We start from the raw sequence: 25,055 nt of genomic DNA on the forward strand, positions 1-25,055 counted from the left end.
AGAGATGGAGATAACTAAGGAGGTAACAATAACTTAGGGACCAACAACGCCACCTGGGGCCTTTCACCCCAGGGTATAATGTAAAAAAAAATAGTTTAATGAACAGAAACCTAAAGGGACACAGGTTCATGACTGAGGAGGCAGAGACAGCAAATTATATTATGCAACTATGTTTATTGATTCAAAGAATTCAAAGAAATCAGGACTGGACCTAAAAGAGAAGAAAAAAGTAAACAAATTACTTTATTAACAGAACACAATATCTAAAATTTAAGCCAGCAATACTAAAACTCTAATGATTATAACAGAAAACGAAAATCAGTGGGCTGGGGCCTTAGTGGGAGGCAGACTACTTACCTCAAGCCTGGGGTGCATCATTACAAAAAAAATCACAGCAAAACATGCACTAGAAATGCCCCAGTGCCTACTTGCATGCAACAGGAGTGAGGTCCTCACCACGGTGCCTAGCCCCTCCCCCCCACCTGATGACACCCAGTCCGCACTGAAAATCAAAGAAACAAAAAAACTTCCTGAAACAAAGAGAACAAAAAGTTGACAATACCAACAACCCAATTGATAATTGACAGAATCCCAAAACATACAGACTCAAAACAAGGAGTCAAACAGAAATGTACCTAAACTAAGCCACCTTAATAAATCTGGATCAACAAGCAAATCAAAACTACAGAAATATGCAAAACAGACAAACAAAGGCAAACCTAACAAAAGCAGAACAGGACAACAGGTAACCACCAGCAGCGACCTGCAAAGAAGGAGAACTGAGCCAGCTGAGGCTTTTATACTGCACCTGGGCAGGGGGAGGAGCTTAGGGAGGAGTCTTGCTGGACTACCTGGGCTGCATTCACAACACTTCACTACACTAACATTAAAGCATTACAGCATCACAAAAATGGTGTCGTTGCTCTAAAGACAACTTGATAAAGAGGAAGTGATTGTGTGAATGCCATGCATGACGGAGATCAGCACCCGCAATACCCGTAAATGAGGAATAAAAATAAGCAGATCATCAAAATGATCTGGTGGAACAAATAATATTGGCCACAGGCTGCCAGTTGACGACCACTGGTGTAGTTTATCAGATGATGTAGAAGAAGACATGTTCCACGTGGGTCAACAGACTGAAGCCACTCCGCCTCCACTGACTTATACAGTGAGCTGGGGTTGTAAGAAGAGGCCATAATGTAAAGTAGAATACAGGTTAGATGGAGATACAGATCATGTGAGAGCTTAGAATAATTATGCAGAAACATTTGCATTCAACATGAAACTTAACTACATTTTGCATTTTGAGGAGAATAATGCACCAGCTGGTCGAATGTTCATCTCATGTGCAACTGGTCCTGTTATAGATATTGTGGGGAAAGGGCTGTTAGGGTGGACAGGTGTCAGCCAGGAACAGCTGAGATCATGTACAGTATGTCTGCTGGGAGAACCACTGAATCACTCTAATATCAGGTTACTGCCTTCCCACTGCAGAAGCACTCAGCCAGTGTCACATTCTGCTGCACACCATGGCTCTTTCAGTCTATAGAAACACATCGACATGATCCAAGTGTGTCAGGACAACCTGTGTTTGACTGGAGGTTACACCCTCAGGTGTCTTTGTGAAAGATGCTGGAAAGTACAATGGCTGAGCTGGGAAAGAAGCAGAATGAATGGAGTTTTCACAGAGCTGTAAAGTTGAAAGCTGACACTGATAGCTTTTGGATCTAGGCCACTGAGAGCTGACTATTGAGACAGTATTTGAATATATATGAAAAAGCCAAACACTCGTTCTTTTTGTAATTGAAAACTACATATTTTTGAGGGTCAAATTTCATTATTATTGATTTTCTTTTTTATATTTAAATAAATAAAGCAGTTGCTCAACCGTAATGCAACATATGTAGCTCAGAACAGCGCAGTAACATCTCAGCTCTGTCCGAAAATCCGCCCCCTGGTAATTCACCAATCCCTATATGATAGAAAGTATTTTGTTTTTCATGTATAAGTTCCACCAGTTTAACAATTTTGCTTCTGAGGAGTCATATGTGCACTGTCATGTGTTCACATGGCCCCAGGGTTTGAATACCAAAATAAACTACAAATCAGCCTGTGAAGAGGAAGCCAGAAGTAAACACGCCCTATTGAACTATAAAAAATGTCATAATGCCTCATCTCTAGATTTGTATCCTGCTCAACTGTGGTCAATGTAAAGATGTAACATTACATTGCATTACATATCATTTAGCTGACACTTTTATCCAAAGTGACTTACAATAAGTGCATTCAACCACGTGGGTACAAACAAGAATCATGTAAGTACAATTAGCTTTCAAAAAGCCAAACTACAAAGTAAGACATGTAAGTGGAATATATAAGTGCAACTAAACTTTTTAATCTATTTTAAATCATTTTACACTGTGTGCTCTTATGCTGGTTTAGTGGTGTGTTCCACCATGTGACACAACCTTAGGCTCACTTTCACTTCTGCTGTGTGTCCTGGTAAACATTCTCTGAGATATTCCCAACAGTGTACAAGTTATGTAACACTTATACTGTCTCCTTATGTCTACAAATATGTTATCATATGTATTCATCTAGGAGGATTTACATGAAGCCTAATGTTCAGTTTTAAAGTCCATAAAATAAATAGAAATTTTGATAGGTTGCAGAGGGGTACTAATGAGTTCCTTCATTAGTATTGCCTGTGTCTTGTTAACTAAGTGTATTTATATTTCTTTGTTCAGTGTCAGTTCATTTCAGCAGATCTACATTGGTGTTCCAGAGTTTCTTTTGCTTGTGATGATTCCTCATGCCTGTTACTAATTTAAATTTTTTGCGTGTGCCTTTCGCCTGTACGGTGGCGTATTAGGGCCATGTGGAAATTCCTTGTTTTTCTCCTCAAAAGAGGAACTTTCCTTCAAGTCTGCGTGGTTCTTTCTTCAGAACAGACTGTTTGTAACATAAGTATTAAGTTATTTGTAAAATGTGTACTTAACAGTATGCTACATATTCCTCATTTTAAGGCTGAATGCTCTCCTGACATTTCCCTTGTAAAATATATTGTTTTGTCTTCAACATCGCCCTGAAACTTAGGTTCCAAGTGTAACGCAACCATTCTATCTGCAAAACCTTAACCATTTCCTCAACTTCATTGATTCTGCATCAATATTCTTTTTTTATGTTATAAATTATCAACAGAAGATGAGAGCCTTCCACTGGAACAACTGGAAATGCAGATCCAGCTGCATTGCAATGCTGAAGCAAAATGGCATACACCATTAGTCAGACCCCATTAGCCAGATAAATATAAGAAGTGATAAAGAGAGAGAGCTGCATCCATTAATTTCCCTCCATATCCTTTAGTATGTGTGTCTTTAAGAGACACACAGGAGTGCCTATTTGGCTGCTGTCCAGACATTAGAGTGAAAAAGTAAATCTGATGCTAATAAAGCCAGACAGTCACCAACGGGCTATGCACAGTCACAGCCCTACAGAGCACAAAGCATGATGGTCAGTGTGGTGCAGGGGAAGTCCAGGATGCATCAACACACCCTGCTACAACAGGAGATCATGTTACATAAAAACAGCAGCAGTGTTGTAGTGAAGGGCCAGCTGGATGCAGCGGGGGAGGGTCCAGTCTCAACTGTACCGTCAGTCTGCATCTCTGGACTTAATTGGGTGTGTACTAAGGTAAATACTGAGTATTAACATCCATTTTAGAGTTGAGCTTAAATTTGCTCCATGTAGCATTGCATTATCTATAATCCATATTCTATTCCTCACTAAAATGTTGTCAGCAAAAAGATTGGCAGCCTATAATGGATTGAGGCCTGCAGTGCAGATTTCGTGGCATCCACTTCCATCATGACAAGATGCCAGCAAAGGGGAGGGATCACAAAACTACAGGGCTCATGGGAAATGTAGTTTCATTGAGACATGAAACGTGGTCACCCTTTGAGTCACTGACTGCAGTTGAAAAGTAAAAAAAAAATCTCCTTTCCAAACCTCCTTTCCTCAACCCAGATAGAAAAATGTTGTGATCAAGGACAGATCTAAAGGAGAATCTGATCAAAATAAAACAAACAAAAAAACATTTTCTACAGTAAAATGAAAACAATTGGATTTAAGACTTTCTAAGACCCTTTAAGGACCTGGAGTCTGTGTTTGGTTTGTTTCTTCTGGCCTTCTGTGGAAACATGGAGGACTCGGTGGAAGATGACCTGTGCTTGATGAAGACGGTGATGTGAGTGAGTTGGAGTCGAAACAGATAAATTCTAAAATAGCATACGGATGTGGGCCACTTCAGACAAAGATATGTTACATCTGACCTTCATGTGGCCCAAACAAAATGGATGTGGGCCTAAAGTGGCCAGTGTGGTAAATGGTGAATTTGGCTCAAATAGAACATTTCGTGCAACCTTTGGTACCTTTGGTTGTCATACGGTATTGCTGTGGCTTACATCTGACCCAGATCTGGCAAATAGGAGCAGACCGTCCAAAGTGCCATCATTCCACATGGTATGTGTGCCAGATGACTTGGTTGATGAAGGTATTTCATGGTCATATACTGCACATATGATGATGATCCCATCCATGTATGAGCGTTAAAAGGGTGACCCTCGAAGTCCATGTATATACCTGAAAATGATCCTGACTGTAATCCAGCAGGTCCATCCTGCTCCTCGTCACTGGACAGACCCACAGTACATGCATTTTCGTCCCTATTCTTACTGATAATTCATCAGCTGAAGCAGAATAAATAAGACTATAGTAGGTGTAGTCTATTACTTGTATATGAACATTATATTACCCCTTTATTCTATTTTGTATTTATCAGTCATATTCAAAGAAAGTTAATTAATAGTTAATGAGCCAGTTCTTAAACAAGATCCCCTGTTCTGTGGTGACAACTATTCTGAATATTAATCAGATTCATGTGAAAGCATCATATTTTCCAACCTGAAGAGAGAGGGGACAGGATTTGTTGTATTATGCCGCAACCTAGTGGTACTTTTTGGAACTTCAACCTGTCTGTCAACATAGCTTGTTTATCAACATAGCTCATTTATTAATTTTAATACATGTCAATAACTATGTTTCTCTCCAATAGAGTACAATATACACCTAAAAGCATTCTGAATCAAAACAATTTTGTAAGACAAGCTTTAATTTTAATTTACAACATGGGATATTAAGTGGTGGTGAGTTGGTGGCTGCAGGGATGGTCTAGGTCGTCTATAGCAGTGTGCATTTTTCCCCTTTGCTCTTGTCAGAACCCCCACTGGAGCTGCTGCCTTCTCCCCTCCCCTCTCCACTTCCTGTAAAAGTTAAATTTAAGCTGAATCAACAAAAACACACTGCTGCTGCTGTTGCTGCAGGGAAAAACATAGGAAAGAGTAAAACCTGCTTGATAACTGCATGAGAAGATACACATCCTTGTCTGCTTTGCAAACAGTGAGCAGAAGATAATCCTCTAATAGCAGTTGCATCAAGCACATAAAAATGCTAAATGCAAGATTTTCTTCATCAGTCCACCAACATAAAGACAATTTGGATCCAACATAACTGGTTTGTTATGACACGATTTTCTGCTCACACCTACAATTGCCTAAAATAGAAATCCAGTTCTGCAGCATTCCGAAAACCAAAACAGGCTTATTATGTGTCTGCAGCCTTCACATTTCTGACAATTGCGCTGGTGAACGCAGACGTCTTTTGATCTTGGTCAGTAATTAGATGCTTCGAAAAGTAGCAGTTTAAATATACTGAGTTACAAGCAAAATGACTGCATTTAAAATATATATGACTCAGAGATCATAGGTTTGTGCAGCAAAGTGTGATTAACATTTCAAAAGTAACTAGAAACTAAATCCTTTGCATAGATAGTAAATATATTACATTAATAAGACTGTATGATTGCTGTTAGTTTAGGTTTTTCTCATTCCTTTCTCTATAGCATAGTGTATTTTTATCTTTTACTTTTTTTTTTTCTTGCAGACCTTTTATCTATTTGTTTTCACTTTTTTACCTGCACTGTAAAGACTGCACTAATTTCATTGTACAATGCCACATTGGATGTACAACTGGAATCTTCAAAGTAACTATATTGAGGTCAAATACATGTAGTGTAAGAAAATTATACAATATTTAGTGGACAAAGAGTAAAACTAAGTAAGTACCAGTGGTCTAGGTTAGGTGATTTTTTTACCTTTCTGGAGGACGTTTTTCTCGAAGTATCCCGGCATGTTCATGTTGCCAGCTGGCCAATACTGGGCGACCACATAGGCCCTTGATCCAGCAGAAGCTAAACCAACACCCAGTTTTGTGCTGTCTTTCCACACCACCTGAGTAAAATGCCCTGCGGGACGAAACACAGCGGTGTAGAGAGGAGACAAGTGTGGTGATCTGATTCTAACTTGAATCTCTCAGTGTTTTATAAAATTAATATTAGAAGTCGATATAAATGTTTACCTTTTCCACTGAAGTTAATAGATTATTACAGAAAAACATAAATCCATTATTTGTTATGGTTTAATCTTTAAGTGATATATATTTTACCCACACATTTTAAATCTGGCTCTATTAATGGACTCCCTATGGAACCCATCAGATGTTATGTGTTTTACCAGTTTGGCTGCCAAACCCAGGACTGCTCCATTTGTAGTTTGTGACCTCACTGTACCAAGAATCTACAGCTTCTTTTCCTGAGAACGCACAAAAAGAACACAATATAAACAAACTACCATGAGTTGATTGAAAAAAAAAATAATAATAATGCCATTATGGCAAACATATGAAGCTGTAAGGGAAAATTACAGGGTATTGGTAAATGTTAAACATAGTGTAACATAACACCATAGTAAGTAAAGAAGACTCGTTAAGTTACACAACTGACTAAGGAATGCCATAAAGCTTGTTAATTTCAGCCCCCATGAGCTGCTGGTTATACTGCAGCACCAAATCCCCTGAGTGTGCTATGAGGCTTATTCATTTAGTTTTAAAATGATCAGTCAAGAAAAGTGATATTCATTATTTGAAATGTTTCAATATCTGTGGTCATGTCAGCAGGTGAACCAAAACATTAAAGTAATGCAATGAATATGATTGTGTAATCCACCTGTCAGGGTATCGGAGCTTAACTTGGAGTAGATGTTCTCTCCATTCTTTGTGTCGCTGTGGCTCATGAGCCCGAGAGCCAGCAAGTGATCGGCCCATTTCTGAGCTGAATCATTCAGGTCGCTGCTAAGCGTCAGTGGCGGTGCGCCATGCATTGCCCTGTACTTATTGTGAGTTTCCAGGAACTCCCTCTGAAAGCTTGCATCTGCAGAAAAAAGGCACTGATTGATGAGCTTTCAGTGCACAGAAATAAACACGTCTCGAGCAATTACTGTGGCTGGCTGTCCACACGCTTGGGTGCAGACAGGATGACTCGTGATCTGTGATGACAAAGATATTGACAGTGATGCTGTTTTCAGGTTCTTAATATTTGCTGAGCACTAACCTGCCATTGTGTCTGTAGTTGTGAGGGCTGCAAGTGAGAACAGAACAAATGAGGACAGGGTTAAAAGATAGAATCCAATAAATGATAACAATTATTCTGAAGGACCCCTCAGCAGGTGCTTAGGCACAATGTGGTGATGGTGGAAAACAAAAAATCTAGTTCAGATTTCACAAACTGGAGTAATCTCTTGCACTCACCTGAGTCAGGGTGTTTTCCTGAGATCCGAGGTAATGTCCTGTGTACACACTGATCCGTCTGCTGTCTGAAAGCCAGTATTTATCCAGACGGATCTCACTGCTCTTTCCTCTTGTCTGTATGGAGGAGGAGACACCCAGCCCCTTCCTGCTGTTACTTCACTGCAGCCACTTAACCTAGTCATGACTCACAGCAACGTGTGGCTGTTTGCTGGGTAGCCCACATTCTTCACACATCCGCACCACTCTTGATTGATGCAGAGTGGTTGTCTCTCTAATCCATGATTCCACACACATCAGTGCAATTCAGGCTTTTTCAAACTTTTCTTTTTCCTTTTTGAGGGGAATATTCAAGCGTGGGATAATAAATAAACTTTTTCTGGTTCCTTAGTACCTTTTTTAAATTCTTTAATTAAAAAATGGAAAATTTGTTCATATTAATTCTCAGATAATACCTGTTATACTGCTCAGTGTGAGTTACCACCCTGGATCCATAAAATACAAGGGGTGAATTAAGCAACTGAAGAGCTGCACACAAAGAAAACACGTAAACAGATAATAGATGAGTGAAGCCTTGAGTTGGTTGAGGTCTCTATCACACAGGTTGTGGTAAAGTCTCCTCCGGTGCAGTTTCCTTCCTGCCATCTGATAGCAATCGTCCACAGTTGCTGCCGGTTTTAACAAGCACAAACTGCAAAAGCAAAGACTGCATAATCACTACCCGGCTCTTAATGCATGCTCATGCTAACTACAAAACAAGCATCACGCCATCATCTGCAGTGGTGAAAAGGTTCAGTTGAGCTCACCACCATGCACAGCACTGACTGTGGGACCAAACTCCCTCTTGATCTAGTGCAAGCAACAGCAAGTTGCTCCAAGGACGGCTCTGATTATTGCCAGTATATGTATGCAACAAACAACCATTTAGAGCCTGTGGGTGGGGTCCTGGAGAGGATATCACCTAGGGATGCTGTAGCCCACTTGATAAGCATCAATGAACTGTGACTCCAGGTGAAGATTCCTCTACGGCAGCAGGGCCTGAAGCATTGAGCTTCATTCTTTACTGTCTTCATCGAGACCAGCCGATTAGCCAAAGCACAAACAACAATTCACAACATTGGCTCTTCAATTACATGCATATGCACATTGCTGTAAATTACAATGTTACTCAGTTAAGTCAGGTAAGTTTTATCTGTTCATTATCATTGAGCTCATTTTGTTTTGGACAAGAGAACTGAGAAAAGATTACACACAGTGTTGGTTTGGAACTGTAACTAGTAAGAATGCAATTTCATTGATGTAGAAATCCATTTCAAAAGTAGGTGAAAATTATATTCATACTGGTTGGAATTATATTGAGGAACTCTACATTTTCCTTTCAACTCGGTATGAATCAATATTTGTACCAACAAAAGAGTAATAATTGTAGATACGTGGACCAAATGAATATGCTACTTAAAGGTACAGTGTGTTGAATGTTGTGATATCGAGTGTTGAAATTGCATGTTGCAGCTGAACACCCCTCACCTCACCCTCTCCTTCCAAACATGAAAAAGAACCTGTGGTAGCTTCAGTTGTCATAAAAACTCAAAAGGTGTTTAGTTTGTCCAGTCTGGACTAATGTAAAAAACATGGCGGCCTCTGTAGAGAGGGTCCCCTCCATGTAAATATAAAGTATTTAAATATAAAGGACCTTTTCTGGGGTAAAGAAAACTACAATTCATACAATTTAGATGAAACGAACTAGTGAAAACATCATGAGGATTATTCTACATTACATTTCTGCCAATAGATCCCTTTCACCTAAATCTTACACACTGGACCTTTAAAGTGACATATCTTTATCAATCAATTAATTATTTCCTGAAGTCAAATGTTAAAGTATTTATGTTATGTAAAGTACTTCATGTTATATACCTAATCTTACCTCATACCTAATTAGAGATAATCAGTCCTTATGAAAAATGTTTACTTATTCACAGCAGATGGGTTCATTGTTAGTATATAATATTGCAGAGTAACACAATTTGTATTGATTGGATTCAAATTATTATTGATTATAAATATCATAAGATCCCTACCTTAGAATGGTAAGTGCCTATAAATATTGGAGTTGCTAGTACTCGGGCCCGCTCAGTGCTGCTTGCAGCCCTAGTGTATATTGTGATAAGCTACTTTACAAATAAAAATGAATTAAATTACTGTAGCACTGTTTATACACTAGTCTGTTGGTTCATCAGTGACACCTTGTTGTTTGATATATTGTTAAATGAGAATATCAATCATAACCACTTCAAGTACTTTGTATGTAATGCACAGTCTATTACATAATGGGTCAATATCATATCATATCATATTGATCACATTACATTGTCTCTCAAGCTGTATTTCACCCAACTTTGTGCATATTTTTAATTTGTGCATAAACATTTTATTTTATTTGCACTAGGTGAAAAACTGTGACAAAATACAATGAAGAACACAACTGGTGAAGCATGTGACTTAAATGACCACTCAGACTGAAAAGCATGAAAGAAAATAATTCATCAGTCCTTGGGCAAGATGCTGAACCCTGAAATGCTCCTCATAGAACAAAAAAGTGGTGCTAATAGATGCACCGTATGAATGTGTGAGTGAATGGGTGAATGGCAAACTGTACTGTAAAGAGCTTTGAGGTCACCAAGACAAGAAAGGTGCTTCATCAATACAAACCATTTACCATTTAAAATAACACTAACACTTTGTTATTGGTCCATTAGGCAATTACATTCTGCGGTCGAACGACTGATGCAAAAAACAATATGTCTGAACACACCTCAATCTAAGGCCAAAACGTCCTCTTGTACAGTTGTTATTTAAAAAGCTGCATTCAATTGCATCAGTCTGAGACCTAGTTTGCATATACCATAGACTGACTGAACTGGTTTGGACATGTTTTTGAGAGGTTCCTTCGAATGTCACCTGTAATTATACAGAGCACATATTTGTCTGTTTTGTTCAAAGTTCGAACCTTTCATTCCATTCCCAAGATTTAAGGGTTGTAAAACGGTTGAAGCTTTTAACTCAGAGAGAAGAGAGGCCTCTGTTAGATCTGTGTTCACGTCTGCAAAGTGATGATAGTTGTGTAAACTGCATTGTGCAACTCTGCCCTCACTGCCCTCATATTTCACCCAACATGATGATGGTGTAAAACACAGGCTGATACATATAATTAGGCTTTTAATTGGCCAAACATTTATTAATTACATTTTGTGGATTGATGGATATTAAATGGCATGATTAAACCACACTATTTCATTTGTTGCCAATGTCAAACCAACTGTGACAAAGAGACCTGGGTTGACTCATCTTCGTGCCCTGACAGCAAATAAGACAAACCAGTTTATGTTGTGTTTTTAGATTTTGCACTACACCACTGTCTGGTGAACCAACCCTTTAACATAATCAGATTAGAATATAAGAAAGTAATTTGATAACTTCAAATTATTTCTCAGAAACAGGGCTGTGTGTTCTGCTTGCTTGTTGTCAGTACAGTCGGCTAGCATCATTTCTAATTGAATGGGTCTGTCTTCCTCCTTGTTTCAATGGGTCGTGTGGGAGTGAAAGGAGACTCTCTGTTGTCAGATTCTTGACAATTAACCAGGAATAATGTTGTTGTTGTTGTGGGAGCTCAAGAAGAGAATTTTTATTTGTTCCAGTTTATGGGACTGTATCAAGAAAAGAGAACATAACAATTCTAGGGTTTTCATAGAATCACAGTACAAACAAATTAGTTTTTCTTTTGAATTTTTCAAATTATGTTCGAGAACATCAGCTACAGCTATATACATAATCAAACTATACAACTATTTAAGAAGGTGCAGAGTAATACATAATCTACTGAATGTGTCCATCCACACCCAGTGTCACATGAATAACAAAAAGAAACATATGCTCTCCTCACCGAACTAAGCCTAAGAAAGTACATTTTTGAACTATGTACATGATTCAAACTGTTCAGTCACAAACAAAGAACATTATGCATATAAGTATAAGTATGCCGGAGGTAAACTGAGAGGCTTCCATTGACCTGCAGTTTGACTACTTCATAACCCTGAGCACCTGGTAAATCTCTCTTTCTCCAAAGACGTGTTTCTATGTCTCACACAAAAAAGTATATTTTTTAAAGAAATATAAATGAAATCATAATTTTTGTTTATATCAGAAACCACTGTGATCATAAGAGTGGTGAGTTTGGGTATTCTTGGAGCCTGGAACACAAACTCAATTTTACAAGCTGATACTGATACAAATGTGATGAACCATAATAGGATAATGAAAACCAACTTTTACAGTTAAGAGGAGACCAATAACAATACATGTAAAGAAAAAAATCACATTTAGAATCTTTGTAAGTCAATTAACTCTATTTTGTAAGCATTAGATATCAAATTAAATTAGAACAATGGAATTGTTTGCACAACAAACAAAAAACTATGTAGTGACTAACTAACAGTGAGCAATAGCAATACTGAACTGGAATGGTCAGGTTTCTGTCATTTTTAACAGGTTGTGCAATAAGTTGGTCCAACACAAACATTGAGAAGTCCTTTGTGTGCATTCCACAGGAGTATTCAGTACTCATTTGTACACCCTCTGCTTTTGTAAGAAGATTTGTCCTGTCAAAGGTTTTTTTTGTCTGAATTGAAATTAACTATAATTAAATTTAATTGATGTGAATTGAAATTGAATCCACTTGTATGGCATTGAATTGAATTGCATTGCAGGATTTTCATTTTGAAGAGTGACTATATGTTCTCCTGCACAATTTTTAAAACTGATATGTTTGCAGGAATAATTCAACAGGGTCAAAAGACATGTTAACAACAGAATCAATAAAAACTGTGATGCTACATCTCTACATGCAAGAGACACAATGTGTATAGTTGCTTCACAGCAAGATGGCTCTGGGTCTACTGAATCTTGTGTTAGGTCTGACATAGATTTGTTTTGAGTGCTCTGCTTTTCCTCTCACTGTCTAAGGACGTGAAAATAGGATGTTAGGAAATCTCCTGCTGTTGCCTTGGAGCTAGAGTTGTCTCAAATCTGGATCTGGTTTGTGTGCACTATATAGTGATAATTTGTGCGTGTCTTAAAATGGGTCAAATGCAGATATACGTTTTCCCATTGACATCAATAGAATCAAGCTCACCTGAAAAATCATTTATCAAGTATAACAAACAACCTGCACTCATCAGTTGCACTTGCTTTTCACATGAAGAAAATGCCTTTAGCAATAACAACCGGTTTATAACTATTTAAGTGCGTCAGCTCTCTGCTTAACCATTTCAAGACTCCAGTAAAAAACACCCTGCTATTTACAACATCCACTGTACAATTTAGTTGTTGTTTGCCTTGTTTAGGTGATACCAGGGACACACTTGGAAAATGTTTACCAGTTTCATCCTCAGAAAAACCAAAACACGTCTTGTAACTATGTTTTAGGACAAGGGCACTGGAAAAGGGAGTGCCCCATGTTGAAATCCAAAAGCGAATTTCAGAGGAAATCGTCCTGCAAAGCCAGTTGCGCTTGCAGTCTCAGTCTGTACAGCAGAAAAAGCTGAGGCAATAGCTGCAGTTCAGTTTCATACTAAGCCTATTGAGACTGTTAACCCTTGTGTTCTGGCGGTTGTTGGGTTAGCGAATGAACCTGACTTGACAGTTGACCCAGGATACCATCCATTTGTCTCCAATGGGTCTGTGTCCTTGGAGGGAAATGATAAAAAAGTGCCGGTCAACATTCTTAGAGATTCAGGTGCTTTGGGATCTTTCATTTTAGAGTCTGTGTTGCCATTTTCCTCAGACAGTGACACTTGAGGTTGGATGATAGTCAGGGGTATGGGTCTTAAGGTTTTGACTGTCCCTGTACATAATGTCAACCTGTCTTCAAATCTGGTGAAAGGTGAAGTTCCACTGAGTGTGTGTCCTGAGTTGCCTGTGGAGGGAATACAGGTAGTTTTAGGCAATGACTTGGTTGGTGCACGTGTGTGGAGTGATTTGCCTCTTCCCCCTCTAGTTGCTTTAACTCCTTCTGTTGGTGATGGAAGCCTTGGGAGACCAACAAAGTCATCGGTTGGTTCAGCCTGTGTGGTCACCAGGGCCCAAAGCCGTACTGATTCTCATGCTGAAAAGTGGGTTACGGAGAAAATCCAAAAATCAAAAGTGTGTTTTCCATTACCTGACTGTTTGCTATCTGTTACTCGCAGTGAGTTAATACAGGAGCAGGGAGAGGAATTCTCCCTGAAAGAACTGTTCCAGCAGGTCGGTCCATCTGATGAGTTGGAGATTGCTGTTCCAGAGTACTTCCTTGAGGACGGTTTGTTGGTGAGAAAGTGGGTTCCTCAGAGTGACAGTTATGTGGTGGATGCCATTTTTTAAAGTTGTAGTTCCGACCAAACTAAGACCTAAAATTTTGCGTACAGCTCATAATACAGCAGGACATTTAGGGGTTAAGAAAACGTACAACTTCTACTGGCCAAGGCTAAAAAGAGACATCTTTGCTTATGTCAAAACCTGCCATACGTGTCAAATTACAAGCCTTATCAGTGCATAAAGCCTGCACCTTTGTGTCCTGTATCAGCAGCCAGTCAACCTTTCGAGCTTATTGATTGTGTTGGCCCGTTACCCAAGTCTAAGGCTGGTAGTATGTATTTGTTAACTGTGATGTGTTTAAGTACACGCTACCCTGCAGCTTATCCATTGTGTAACATCACAACAAAGTCTGTTGTGAAAGCATTGTCCCAGTTCATTTCAGTCTTTGGCATTCCGAAGGTTATTCAAAGTGATCAAGGAACAAATTTCACTTCAAACATGTTTTCGGAAATTCTAAAACAACTACATTTCAGACATGCCCAATCTACTCCTTATCATCCTCAAAGCCAGGGAGCTATTGAGTGTTTCCACCAGACCCTAAAATCCCTGTTACGTTCTAATTGTACAGAACTTAACCGTTACTGGGAAGAGGGGTTGCCTTGGTTTATGCTGGCTGCAAGAGAGGTTACTCAAGAAAGTACTGGGTTTAGCCCAAATGATCTTGTGTTTGGGCATACTGTACGTGGTCAACTTGCTGTCCTACAGGGTGATTGGAAGAAAACTTCTCCACCAACAAACTTGATTGACTACATGAATGGTTTCAGAAGGCGATTGAATGTAGCTGGTAAAAAAGGCGAAAATTAACCTTGTGAAATCTCAGAAAAATGAAAAAAATTATTTGACCGTAGGACAGAAAAGCGGGGTTTTGCTCCAGGGGATCACGTATTGGCGCTTGGCTGTAATTCTTAGGAAAGTTTCTGATCAGAACTATGTCTACCCCAGATCCACCTCACCCCAACGAGAAAAATGCAACTGTATCATGTAAATCTGTTGAAAGCTTATTACTTGCCTTCTTCTGTGGGCCCTTCTACAGGGGAAGGGAGACCTGTGGTAGTGGCAGCTCCCATGGGAGATTTGTGCCAAATGCCTTTGCTGGTAGAGGGTAAGAAAGATGATGTAAATACCCCCGATGATTGCGTCATGCAGGGCCGACTTAAGAACTCTGAGTCCCTCAGTAAATTGGACAGTTGCAGTTGAGTAAGCTGATATTGTCTTTCCCTTCCTTGTTTTCAGATACTCCTTCGCGTACTCACCTGATCAAACATGATATTGATATTGGAGATGAAAAACCTATTCGGCAACGGTTCTATCGTGCTTCACCAGAAAAATGTGACCAGCTGGAATCACAAGTGAGGTTGGACATGGTCTTGCAGTTCCATCAGATTCAAGCTGGGCGTCGCCATTTTTGTTGGTGACTAAACCAGACCATACTTTTAGGCCGTGTACTGACTTTCGCAAGGTTAACAAGATCACCAAACCAGACTCTTTTCCGTTGCCCCGAATGGATGATTGTGTCGATCAAGTTGGTTCTGCAAAATTTGTCAGTAGATTTGACCTTTTGAAGGGTTACTGGCAAGTGCCTTTGTCCAAACGTGCTCAGGCCATTGCCTCGTTCATAACTCCTTCGGACCTTTACTCATACAAAGTAATGCCATTTGGTCTACGAAACGCACCTGCCACTTTTCAAAGATTAATGAATAGAGTGGTTGCAGGTTTGGATGGCTGCGCGGTATATTTAGATGATGTTTTCATCTACAGTGACACTTGGGAACAACATTTACCGTGCGTCAAAGCACTATTTGACAGACTTGCATGGGCCAATCTGACAGTGAAGTTGGCCAAGTGTGAGTTCGCCAGGGCTACCGTGACTTACTTGGGTAAGGTAGTGGAGGCAACAGGAACGACAGCAACAGGTAACAGGAGGCATTTCTTTGGAAGGCCGCACAGCCCTCCATGTGCTAGCCAGAGGTACCCTGACTGCCATTAGGTACCAGGATGAGATCCTCAGACCCATTGTAAGGCCATATGCTGGTGCAGTGGGCCCTGGGTTCCTTCTCATGCATGACAATGCTGGGCCTCATGTGGCTGGATTGTGTCAGCAGTTCCTGCATGATGAAGGCATTGATGCTATGGACTAGCCTGCCCATTCCCCAGACCTGAATCCAATCGAGCACATCTGGGACATCATGTCTTGTTCCATTCACCAACACCACGTCGCACCACAGACTGTCCAGGAGTTGACTGATGCTTTGATCCAAGTCTAGGAGGTGATCCCTCAGGAGAACATCCGTCTTCTCATCAGGAGCATGCCCAGGCATTGTATGGAGTGCATACAGGCACGTGGAGGCCACACACACTACTGAGCCTCATTTTAACTTTTGTTGAGGAATTTCCACAGAAGTTGGATCCAGCCTGTTATCTGATTTTTCCACTTATTTTTGAGTATGATTCTGAATCCAGACCTCCATGGGATAATGATTTTGATTTCCATTGATCATTCTTATTTTATTTTGTTCTCAACGCATTTCACTATGTAATGAATAAAGATTTTCAACTGGAATATTTCATTCATTGAGATCTAGGATGTGTTGTTTAAGTGTTCCCTTTATATTTTTGAGCAGTGTTATGGTGCAGCTGGTGTATTGCACATGATTCCAACAAGACTGGACTAGCTGTGTGTTTGTTCAAGTTGAGATGAAAACTGACTCATGACATGCTGAGGCAAGTTTAAAAAAAAAACTGACAGAAACTAACGACACTGGACGATGAAGAAAACAAGATGAAACTACTGTGGGAATATTTACAATATTAAGGTCAAATCAGTATAGCCATATTCAAACAACAGAGACAATTAGTAATTGAAATCTGTGAAAGCTCTTGATAAACAACATATTGTCTATACTGCAGAATCACAGGGAGTCCATTGAGAAAGGTAAAAAATATCTTGCTTTTTAATTAAGGTTAATTCATTTAATTCCATTATAGATTATAAATACTTATTATTAGTCAAAATGGGAAATATCCCTCTTTTTCATGGACGGCTAACGCAACTGGGCTTTATTATTACGCTAGGCTAATTTGAAAGTTAATGTTAGTTCTGTTATGCTGATCACTTCTCTGCATGCATCTAACTACTTTCTTTAACCTGGCACCAACACCTCACACACTCATCTCCACAAACTTAACACCTACATGTGATCTCAGCCACATGGTCTCACAACTCCAGGGGGCCTTTTGTCTTCATAGTGGCCAGCCGCCATTTTGAATCTCAATCACTCACTCACACACACGCACACACATACATGCATACTCACATACACACCTGTATATAGTAAGTACACCTTTTGTTAGTTTTTGTGTTTATACTTTTATTATTCTCATAATAAATGTTTTTCTCTAAAACACGTCTTCATTAATGTTGCATAAGTATGAATTTTGCCAACCTCTATACTGTCAAGAACTCCATATCCTTCAACTTTGCTAGCTATTTATGTGGTAACTTTGGTTATAGTTATTTATTTAATTATTAATCAGAGTTCCAAATTTGTAGTCAGTAATTTCATGAGACTTATTCAATAAATTGGCTATCTTTTCCCTCCTTTGAAGGGTGGTGCCCAGATTTATCTTTTATTAGTTTAATTATTATTTAATATTAATATTTTTAATATTAATATTTAATATTTCTCGGATAGCCACATTTATTGAATGCCCAAAAGCACACCATTTAATGGTGCCCCGCGTGAAGGAAAATACATAATCGTACCCTGCGCAAGGGAAAGTACATAATAACAACATTTTTGGTGCTCTGTGTGAGGCAAAGTCATTAATAATAACATTATTTTGACGCCACATGGAGCAGTGCACAACACTTACAACATTTGAGTGGCTGGTGACATTATACCAATGGCCAGAGGAAGATTGGGCAGTGAGACTGGTTCACTACCTTACTGGGAAGGCTCGGAGTGACTACGTGGCCATGGCAGCAGGCGGGGTGAAGACCAGAGGCTGGTGGCCTAAATTAGCAGAAAGCTTTTTCCAAGTGAGATGCGCTATTCTGCTGTTGATTTGGAATGATAGCCAGACCAAGAAAGGATTGTACAGACATGATGGTAAATGATCTTGTTGGTGACAGGTTCAGGCATTGTGGTAATAATAATAATAATAAAATAAGTGTAAATGTCAACATTCACGTTTATGGATTTGATATTGAACTAGCCAGGGAACATTTTCCCTTATACATTTGAATCAGTGTGTCATATAACATGCACAATTGTACATTTTTTGATTGAATGGTAAGCAATTAATTATAAATGAAACACATAGTCAAAAATATGTCTCTGTACCAGTCCAAATAGATGTTTCATATGTAGCATATGAAGGAAAAGAGAAGAATGATGGATCTAAATAAGAATATTGTGTCTATTGGTGTTTTTCAAAGCATTATTGCTGTATCATGGAAACATGGCATGCTGCTGTAGATTAGCAAAGAATCATGGTCACAGTTAATTGACAGGTGAACTCCACTGTAAATATATTTTTCCTGTGATTCACACTATAGTAGAGCCCACCACTAGAAAAGATATTCTGTCTTCTTCCCTGGAGTCCTTGTGCTTCATCGTTTGCAGATCCACATCATGGATTATGATGAATTGCGATTTCAGAAATCGTGATCATAATGTTGGATCTTTTATCGTGCTGGCATCTGATTGCAGTGGTGGACCATGATCCAGGTGGCAGCTGATGGTGGACTATGACTACAACAAGACTGCTTGACATACAATATGCCTACTCAGATACTCGACCATTACTGACAATAACTCCTCAATTCATTTACCTTCCATCAAGCTACAAACTGTTTATTCGAACTAATGCTGTAAATATTGACTGTGGCAGTAGACCATGCCACGGGGTTCTCCCCACGACAGCCAGAGACAAACCAGTCAAACCCTTGGGTGCTCAGCAAGATCTACCCCCTGAGGGGTGTGCCCCCTGAGGCAGCTCCGCTGCTGCCTTTTCAAGCATGAGGATCAATCAGCTAACAGCTCTCACCTGCACTGACTGATCCTCTGTGGTGCAGGTGAAGGTGCTCTCCCAGCCCCTTCACCTCTACAGAGACATTTTCCACATTACATGTGGCATCTATTGCACTTATGTCCATTCTGGGAGAGGGATCCCTCACATCTGACTCTCTCTGAGGTTTCCATGTCGTTTTTCCCTGGTGAAAGGGTTTTTATTGGTAGTTTTACCTTACTCTTGTTGAGGGTTAAGGACAGAGGATGTTGCACCTTGTTAAAGCCCTATACGTGATTTGTGATTGAATTGATTGATACAGAGGAAGACCCAACATCTTTATTTTCCTGCAGCAAGACTTTTTTCTTATGTAAAACATTCACTGGAGTAAATATTTCTTAGCTAGTAAGCTTGTGTGCATCATAAAACCAAAATAATCTATAGACAGGTTTCAAAGTAGGACCTTGGATTTACTACTAGGTGTGTTATCTTCAAGTGCTTCTGACTGTGTATGAACACCACTTCAGTCTCCTCCTGCCATGTACATTTACCTCAGCAGTCAATCAACTCACTCACCTGCTGCACTTTACAAAGACCAGATTGAAAATGTATACTCCCCCACAACCTGTAGAGTTCACAGCAACATTTATAAATGCTGTGATAATCCTTCAGTTTGATTGAGTGTTCAACGTTCAACGAATGTGCCCCCCCTCATTCTCTGTGACTAATTAAGGTATATTACAATACATTTTGAGACGGAAGACATGGTAATTTATATCTTCAGATCTGATATTTATTAGAACATTTTTTTGGAATGGTTTTAATTCGACCATCTACTCTGGTAGTGAAATGAAGTTCCTCTTGAATGCGATTTTTATCAAAGGGGCTAGATAAATAGATTAAGGAGGAGTTTTCAGGTTCAACCTTATATCCCTGGTCTCCTTTAGATTAGAATAGATAAATAGAATAGAAAACCTTACAGTCCAAGTCCGAAACAACTTTCTGGCAATCTCAGCCTGTGCCACAAAAACCCACCACTACTGCCCATGTCAGTGCAGGATTCAGTTGCGGGTTCTCCTTGCTCCCAGGAGGTGGAGCCAATGCAACTGGGAAAAACTCAGCCTAAAGCCGAGGAAAGACAAAGAAGAACCTGTGCTGGAAAATGCCTGAATTATGGTGACCCGGGCCATTTTGCTAATTTATCTAGTCTACCCTCATTAAATTACAAATTCCCAAATAGTTTCTGGTAGGGTTCTCCAATTCACATTTCTTGTTTAAAAGAAGTTTTGCAGAAAGTTTGGGGTTATTCTCTGGTTTTCATCCTCTGTCTAATGGACAATCAGAGAGAGAACTAAGCAGGACCTTGAATCTGCTCTCTGCTGTGTTGCCAGATCTCACCTCTAGACTTGAAGCCTGCAAATAGCCTGAACTGAATATTCAAATGAATCCTAAGTTTGCTCTGCTATAAGTATTTTCTTCTTCATGCACCCCTGGAGTAACAGCCCCTCTTCTAGCCCAGGAAGATGACACTGCAATTCAAGTATGGAAGAAGACCAGATCCGCCCCATAACATCATCAAAGACAACAAGCATCAGTGGACTCCAGCTAGGAATATACAGTAGGTCGGATCTTCCAAAAATATTTTACTGAAAAACTGATTCCAGAAAATTGTTTCCTTGGTATATCGGCCCATTTTCTATTGAAAAAGTAATTAATTCTAATGTAGTAACCTTACCCAACTCAAGGGGCTTTTCTAGGATTGAAAGAAAGGGGGGGCTTAGCCCCTAAGGACGTGGAACGTTTGCGCGCGCAGCGCAGGCCAAATTTTTTTGGACTCATTTGGGGCTGTGGATATCCATTGTTTCAGACAGTTCATAGATTGGTTCAATCAGAAAGAGTGTGATTTTTCTCTGTGTCTTTGCTTGCATTCATTCAGTATAAGATAACAGAAGAGACAGAATTTCAGGGTCATTGTGAAATTTGACAACACAAATATGAACTTTTCTCAAATAGAGAGAAACAATTTTCCTGCTTGTAAAGGAAAGACGGATATACTAGTTTTCATATCCGCGTCACTCCAAAATCCTAATTCTTAAAGGGACCACACACAATGGATGGAGAATGGACCTGCCAGTGTCAACTTCTGAGTTGTTTATTTGTTGTATTATGAGCAGAAGGGAATAAGATACACAATACACAAAAATACATTCAAATTATTTCAAAAATAGAATCCAATGCATAGGAGATTTTAGAAAATGTAATCATGTTTCCATGGCCATAGTCATACCATTGAGAAAACATGAATGTTCAGTGCATTCCATTCCCGTTCTGAGGAAGTGAGGTCATCGGGACATTGACAGGGCAATGTCAATGAATGCAATTGCATTCAAGATGTCCAATTGGGACTTGTCCTGATGGATTAGAAAATGAGTCAGTGACATGCATGAATATATTAAAGCAACTCATATAATCTGTAATAATGACTCACCTTTAAAGTGCCAGTGGTGATGAGAACTGTGAATGTCTGCCACTCCTGGAGAAGTGCCCTCTCATTGATGACTGAAAACTGCTTGGCAAGCATCTGAAGGTGATCAAAGACTTCAGAGCTATCTGCTTGTGGTCTCTTTGGCCCCAAAACGTTGAAGGCACCAATAATGCCAATCTGCTGGAACCTCAGCTCCAGGTTTTTTATGAGAGCCTCTATGTAGGGCTCCATGACCTATCAATGAGATATTTACTTTATTGATCCCAGAGGAAATTTCAGAAATTGAAGCTAGTAATATCACTCACTGTTGCTTACTTGTGTCTGAAAACGTCCCCAGAAGGTGCTGGTGGAGGTAGGTTCCCTTCGTCTCGTCCCCTTTCTCTCCTCTTCAGCATCAATATTGAGGAGGCTCACCCTCTCAGTGACTTGAGCTAGAAAGGAGCCCTGAGCCTGCTGCTCTCCTGCTTCCTTTATTTGCCTCAGTGTCTCAATAGTAACAGGAACCTTAATAAATTATGTAAATTATGTAAATCAACAATTCAGTGAGGACAAGTTGATGGTATAATTTTACCAATAATTAAAACAAAATAATAAACAACTCAGCTTACATGGTCCCTGATAGCCAGAAAGTTCACATCCTCCTTTTGGAACAACTTTGAAAGCTGGGTCAGCTGAGGCAGGATATCTGCTTGCATAAGTACAGCTGCAACAAATCTGAATGTTGCACAGTAGGTGTACAACCCTCGTGCCACTGGGTCCTTCTTTATATCTGCCTCCTCAGCAAGTGTAGCAAGTATTGCTGGCAAATTTCTTTGCAGATTTGAGATGGCTTTCTCTTGAGACAGCCACCTAGTGTCCTTAACCTCCTGGGGTGGGATGGCATAACAAAATGAATGAGATCTGCAAATTCAAAGTCAACTGTAAATTTCAATTAGTAATTTTGTGTGAAACGTTTTGTCTTACTGTAACTTTGAGGTCTGCTACATTCAGAACACTGGCAGCTCTTTTCAGGGCAGAGGTGCGGTTTGCAGTATTCCTGAAATAGAGGTGCAAGTCTTGCAGGTGTTTGCGAAAGGTGTCCATGTATGGGACCTCCTCTGCAGCATCTTTGCAAGCAAGAGCCAGACGGTGAGCGGCACAGTGCACCGACACCAATCCTGGCCAGGTGTCCATCAGCAATTTAGCAGTGCCGTTCTGTTTTCCTACAACAAAAAGTGTCAGATTGAGATTAATAAAAGAAGAATAACAAAATAATTATTAACTGTATGTATTACAATTATTACCTGTCATCACTGCTGCTCCATCTGTGCCTAGGCCAAAGATGCGGTCCTGAGGTATTTCTTTTTTTATCATCACCTCTTTTACAGCCTTGGCAATGGTTGCAGCTGTGCCATCTGGTATAGGTACCAAATCTAGGAATTGACAGAAAAGCTGTCCCTCATGGTCTGTATACCTGAAAAGTATGAAAAGAGTTTATCCAGTCCTGGTTTTACAAACAAGGACTCTCAAATACTACTAAAAGAGGTGAGGCTAGAAAAGGTTCTTTACCTGATGTGTATGTCCAGTTGTTTTTGTACAGATATGTCTGTGGATTCATCAATTTCAATGCCAATAGCCTTAGATGTTCTAATAACATCTAGAATAGCCTCCTCAATTACTGCAGCCAGTATTTGAAGCATCTCATCAACAATTCTATGAGATGTGTAGTTTGTCCTTTGATCTATCTAAAAAATATACAGTATATTCCAATTAAAAGGTTTATTTTACCAAAAGCCAACGCAGAAATAGTACTTTGCATTTTTAAATCCTACCTTCAATTTGGAAAAATAGTCACATCCAAGGAGGTTTGCTAGCTCCAACAGTGCAACATAATTGGTGTGGTGTGCCAATTCCCGCTTAACCAGCCAGTAAAGGCATTTAAATCCACCCATTATTGCCTCATGCTCCAAATTCAGAATTGGCTGAAATGCTTCACTGATGGACACAGCTTAAATAATAAATAAATAATAAATACTTACTTACTTACTTGATTGTGCAGCAATGACAATGCATGAGCTATGGTTGTTTGAGCCCATGTGCTGGTCCAATGCATCAAGCCTATAATTTGTGCAGGGAGCCTCAATGAAGGACCTCTCTGATGGACCACATGTTACTCTTTGGCGATGAATCCTCCATATTCTGCAAAACATCCCTAAACAAGACAGTTGTGACTCATTATTTAACACATTTTATACATGTCAAGTGTTAAAACGAAAATTAATGCTATACTCACCATGTTCTGTGTGATATAGCCAGCCTGAATATCTCGGGTCCACAGCCCACTCTGGGTTCCACCCACTACCTTGATGCTTTGAGGGCTGGGGCTGGGGTGGAAGTGTCACTGGTGGAGGAGGAGGAGGAGGCGGCCCAGGTGGCGAAGTAGGCCGACTTCTTGGCACAAAATATCCTGATATTTTCGGTTGTTTTTTCCCATCCATTATAATTTGTCTGCTAGAGAAAACCACGTGTAATTGTCAGACATAACAAAGCCATGTGACGAGCGCATTATATTGGTAGCCGTAATAAGAAACTAATGTGTAAGCTAGCCTATCGTTATGAAACAGCATCAATATGGGCAAGCAGTTGATAGCCTAGAACACTCACTCAATTCAAATGCTAAGTTTAGATGAATATTTATCTTACCTTCGTGTGTCCTTCCCACGACGACGACAGGCATGCTATCCGGTTGTTGGATTTAGCTTCTTTCCCGATAAAAAAGAAATGTTGGCCTTGCCACGCAGTTACAGCAGATGATAGATGGCTTAACATATTTAACCTACAGATGCCGCTATTCCGCCTCATTGCGATCCGGCCTTATTTTAACCTACTGTCTATGCATGCGGGGATGCAGAATATTTATTTATTTATTTATTTTCGGGGGGACGTAGTCAAGGCGGGGGGCCGTTGTTGTCAAGGCGGGGGGCCGTTGTTGTCAAGGCGGCCGCCTTAACTATAAAGTGCTGCGGGAAACCCTGTAGTTCAAGCTCACTAACCATCCTGTCCACACAGGGGAAAAGCAACTCTGCTTTCAAGGTTTGTGAGCTGATCAACTCTGTGCCTGAACCCAAAGTTGTCTCCAACACAAAATCCTCCATTTTTCTCTGTTTATGCCTTTTCTTAGCATCGGGTTCTGGGATACTGTGGGTGTGGCACAGGGCCTTGGTTCTCTCGTACAGCTCTGTGGCAAATACATCTGTGCGTTTGCCCCTCAGTGTGTCACATACGGCTTGTTTGCTGATAAAAGCTTCTGCCAGGTCTAAAGTCTCTTTCTGAAGGTACTTGTGCAGTCCTTCAGTTACAGACAGAAGTGTCTGGAACATCAGTAGTGAATAGACTGTTGAGAACTTGTAGAGCTTTGCTTTGAGACCAACAGCTATGGGGGATCCAATGGCAGAGAGACACTCAAAAA

General features: G+C 39.9%; 2 protein-coding genes across 2 annotated transcripts; both read right to left on the reverse strand.

The window, feature by feature from the left end:
* Window positions 1-5,155: 5,155 nt before the first annotated feature.
* Window positions 5,156-7,846, reverse strand: LOC109639079 (Golgi-associated plant pathogenesis-related protein 1-like). The gene is made up of 6 exons (XM_020102356.2): window positions 7,705-7,846; window positions 7,508-7,534; window positions 7,124-7,327; window positions 6,633-6,710; window positions 6,215-6,364; window positions 5,156-5,324 (listed from the first exon to the last, which is right to left on the reverse strand). Exons 2-6 carry the CDS (start codon window positions 7,512-7,514, stop codon window positions 5,242-5,244), a joined length of 522 nt encoding a protein of 173 aa, XP_019957915.1. The 5' UTR covers window positions 7,515-7,534; window positions 7,705-7,846; the 3' UTR covers window positions 5,156-5,241.
* Window positions 7,847-20,927: 13,081 nt separating this feature from the next.
* LOC138407349 (zinc finger protein 862-like) lies at window positions 20,928-24,777 on the reverse strand. Its single transcript, XM_069522834.1, has 7 exons — window positions 23,156-24,777; window positions 22,891-23,060; window positions 22,571-22,809; window positions 22,216-22,473; window positions 21,923-22,111; window positions 21,611-21,841; window positions 20,928-21,533 (listed from the first exon to the last, which is right to left on the reverse strand). The coding sequence occupies exons 1-7, from the start codon at window positions 23,284-23,286 to the stop codon at window positions 21,465-21,467; spliced, it is 1,287 nt and encodes a 428-aa protein (XP_069378935.1). The 5' UTR covers window positions 23,287-24,777; the 3' UTR covers window positions 20,928-21,464.
* Between the last annotated feature and the right edge of the window lie 278 nt (window positions 24,778-25,055).

This window comes from Paralichthys olivaceus, chromosome 4 (genome assembly GCF_024713975.1).
Source record: "Paralichthys olivaceus isolate ysfri-2021 chromosome 4, ASM2471397v2, whole genome shotgun sequence".
Lineage (NCBI taxonomy): Eukaryota > Metazoa > Chordata > Actinopteri > Pleuronectiformes > Paralichthyidae > Paralichthys > Paralichthys olivaceus.

Bases quoted from the DNA above. Each gene is read 5' to 3' on its own strand.
- LOC109639079 (XM_020102356.2), bottom strand. The intron at 6,711-7,123 runs GTGGATTACACA...GTGCGTTCTCAG, and splicing joins AAGCTCCGATACCCTGACAG to GAAAAGAAGCTGTAGATTCT. The intron at 6,365-6,632 runs GTAAAACACATA...TTCGTCCCGCAG, and splicing joins TGGGTTTGGCAGCCAAACTG to GGCATTTTACTCAGGTGGTG.
- LOC138407349 (XM_069522834.1), bottom strand. From the start codon at position 23,286: ATGCTTCAAATACTGGCTGCAGTAATTGAGGAGGCTATTCTAGATGTT. The intron at 22,474-22,570 runs GTAAGACAAAAC...ATCCCACCCCAG, and splicing joins TAGCAGACCTCAAAGTTACA to GAGGTTAAGGACACTAGGTG. The intron at 22,112-22,215 runs GTAAGCTGAGTT...TAATTTATTAAG, and splicing joins TTCTGGCTATCAGGGACCAT to GTTCCTGTTACTATTGAGAC.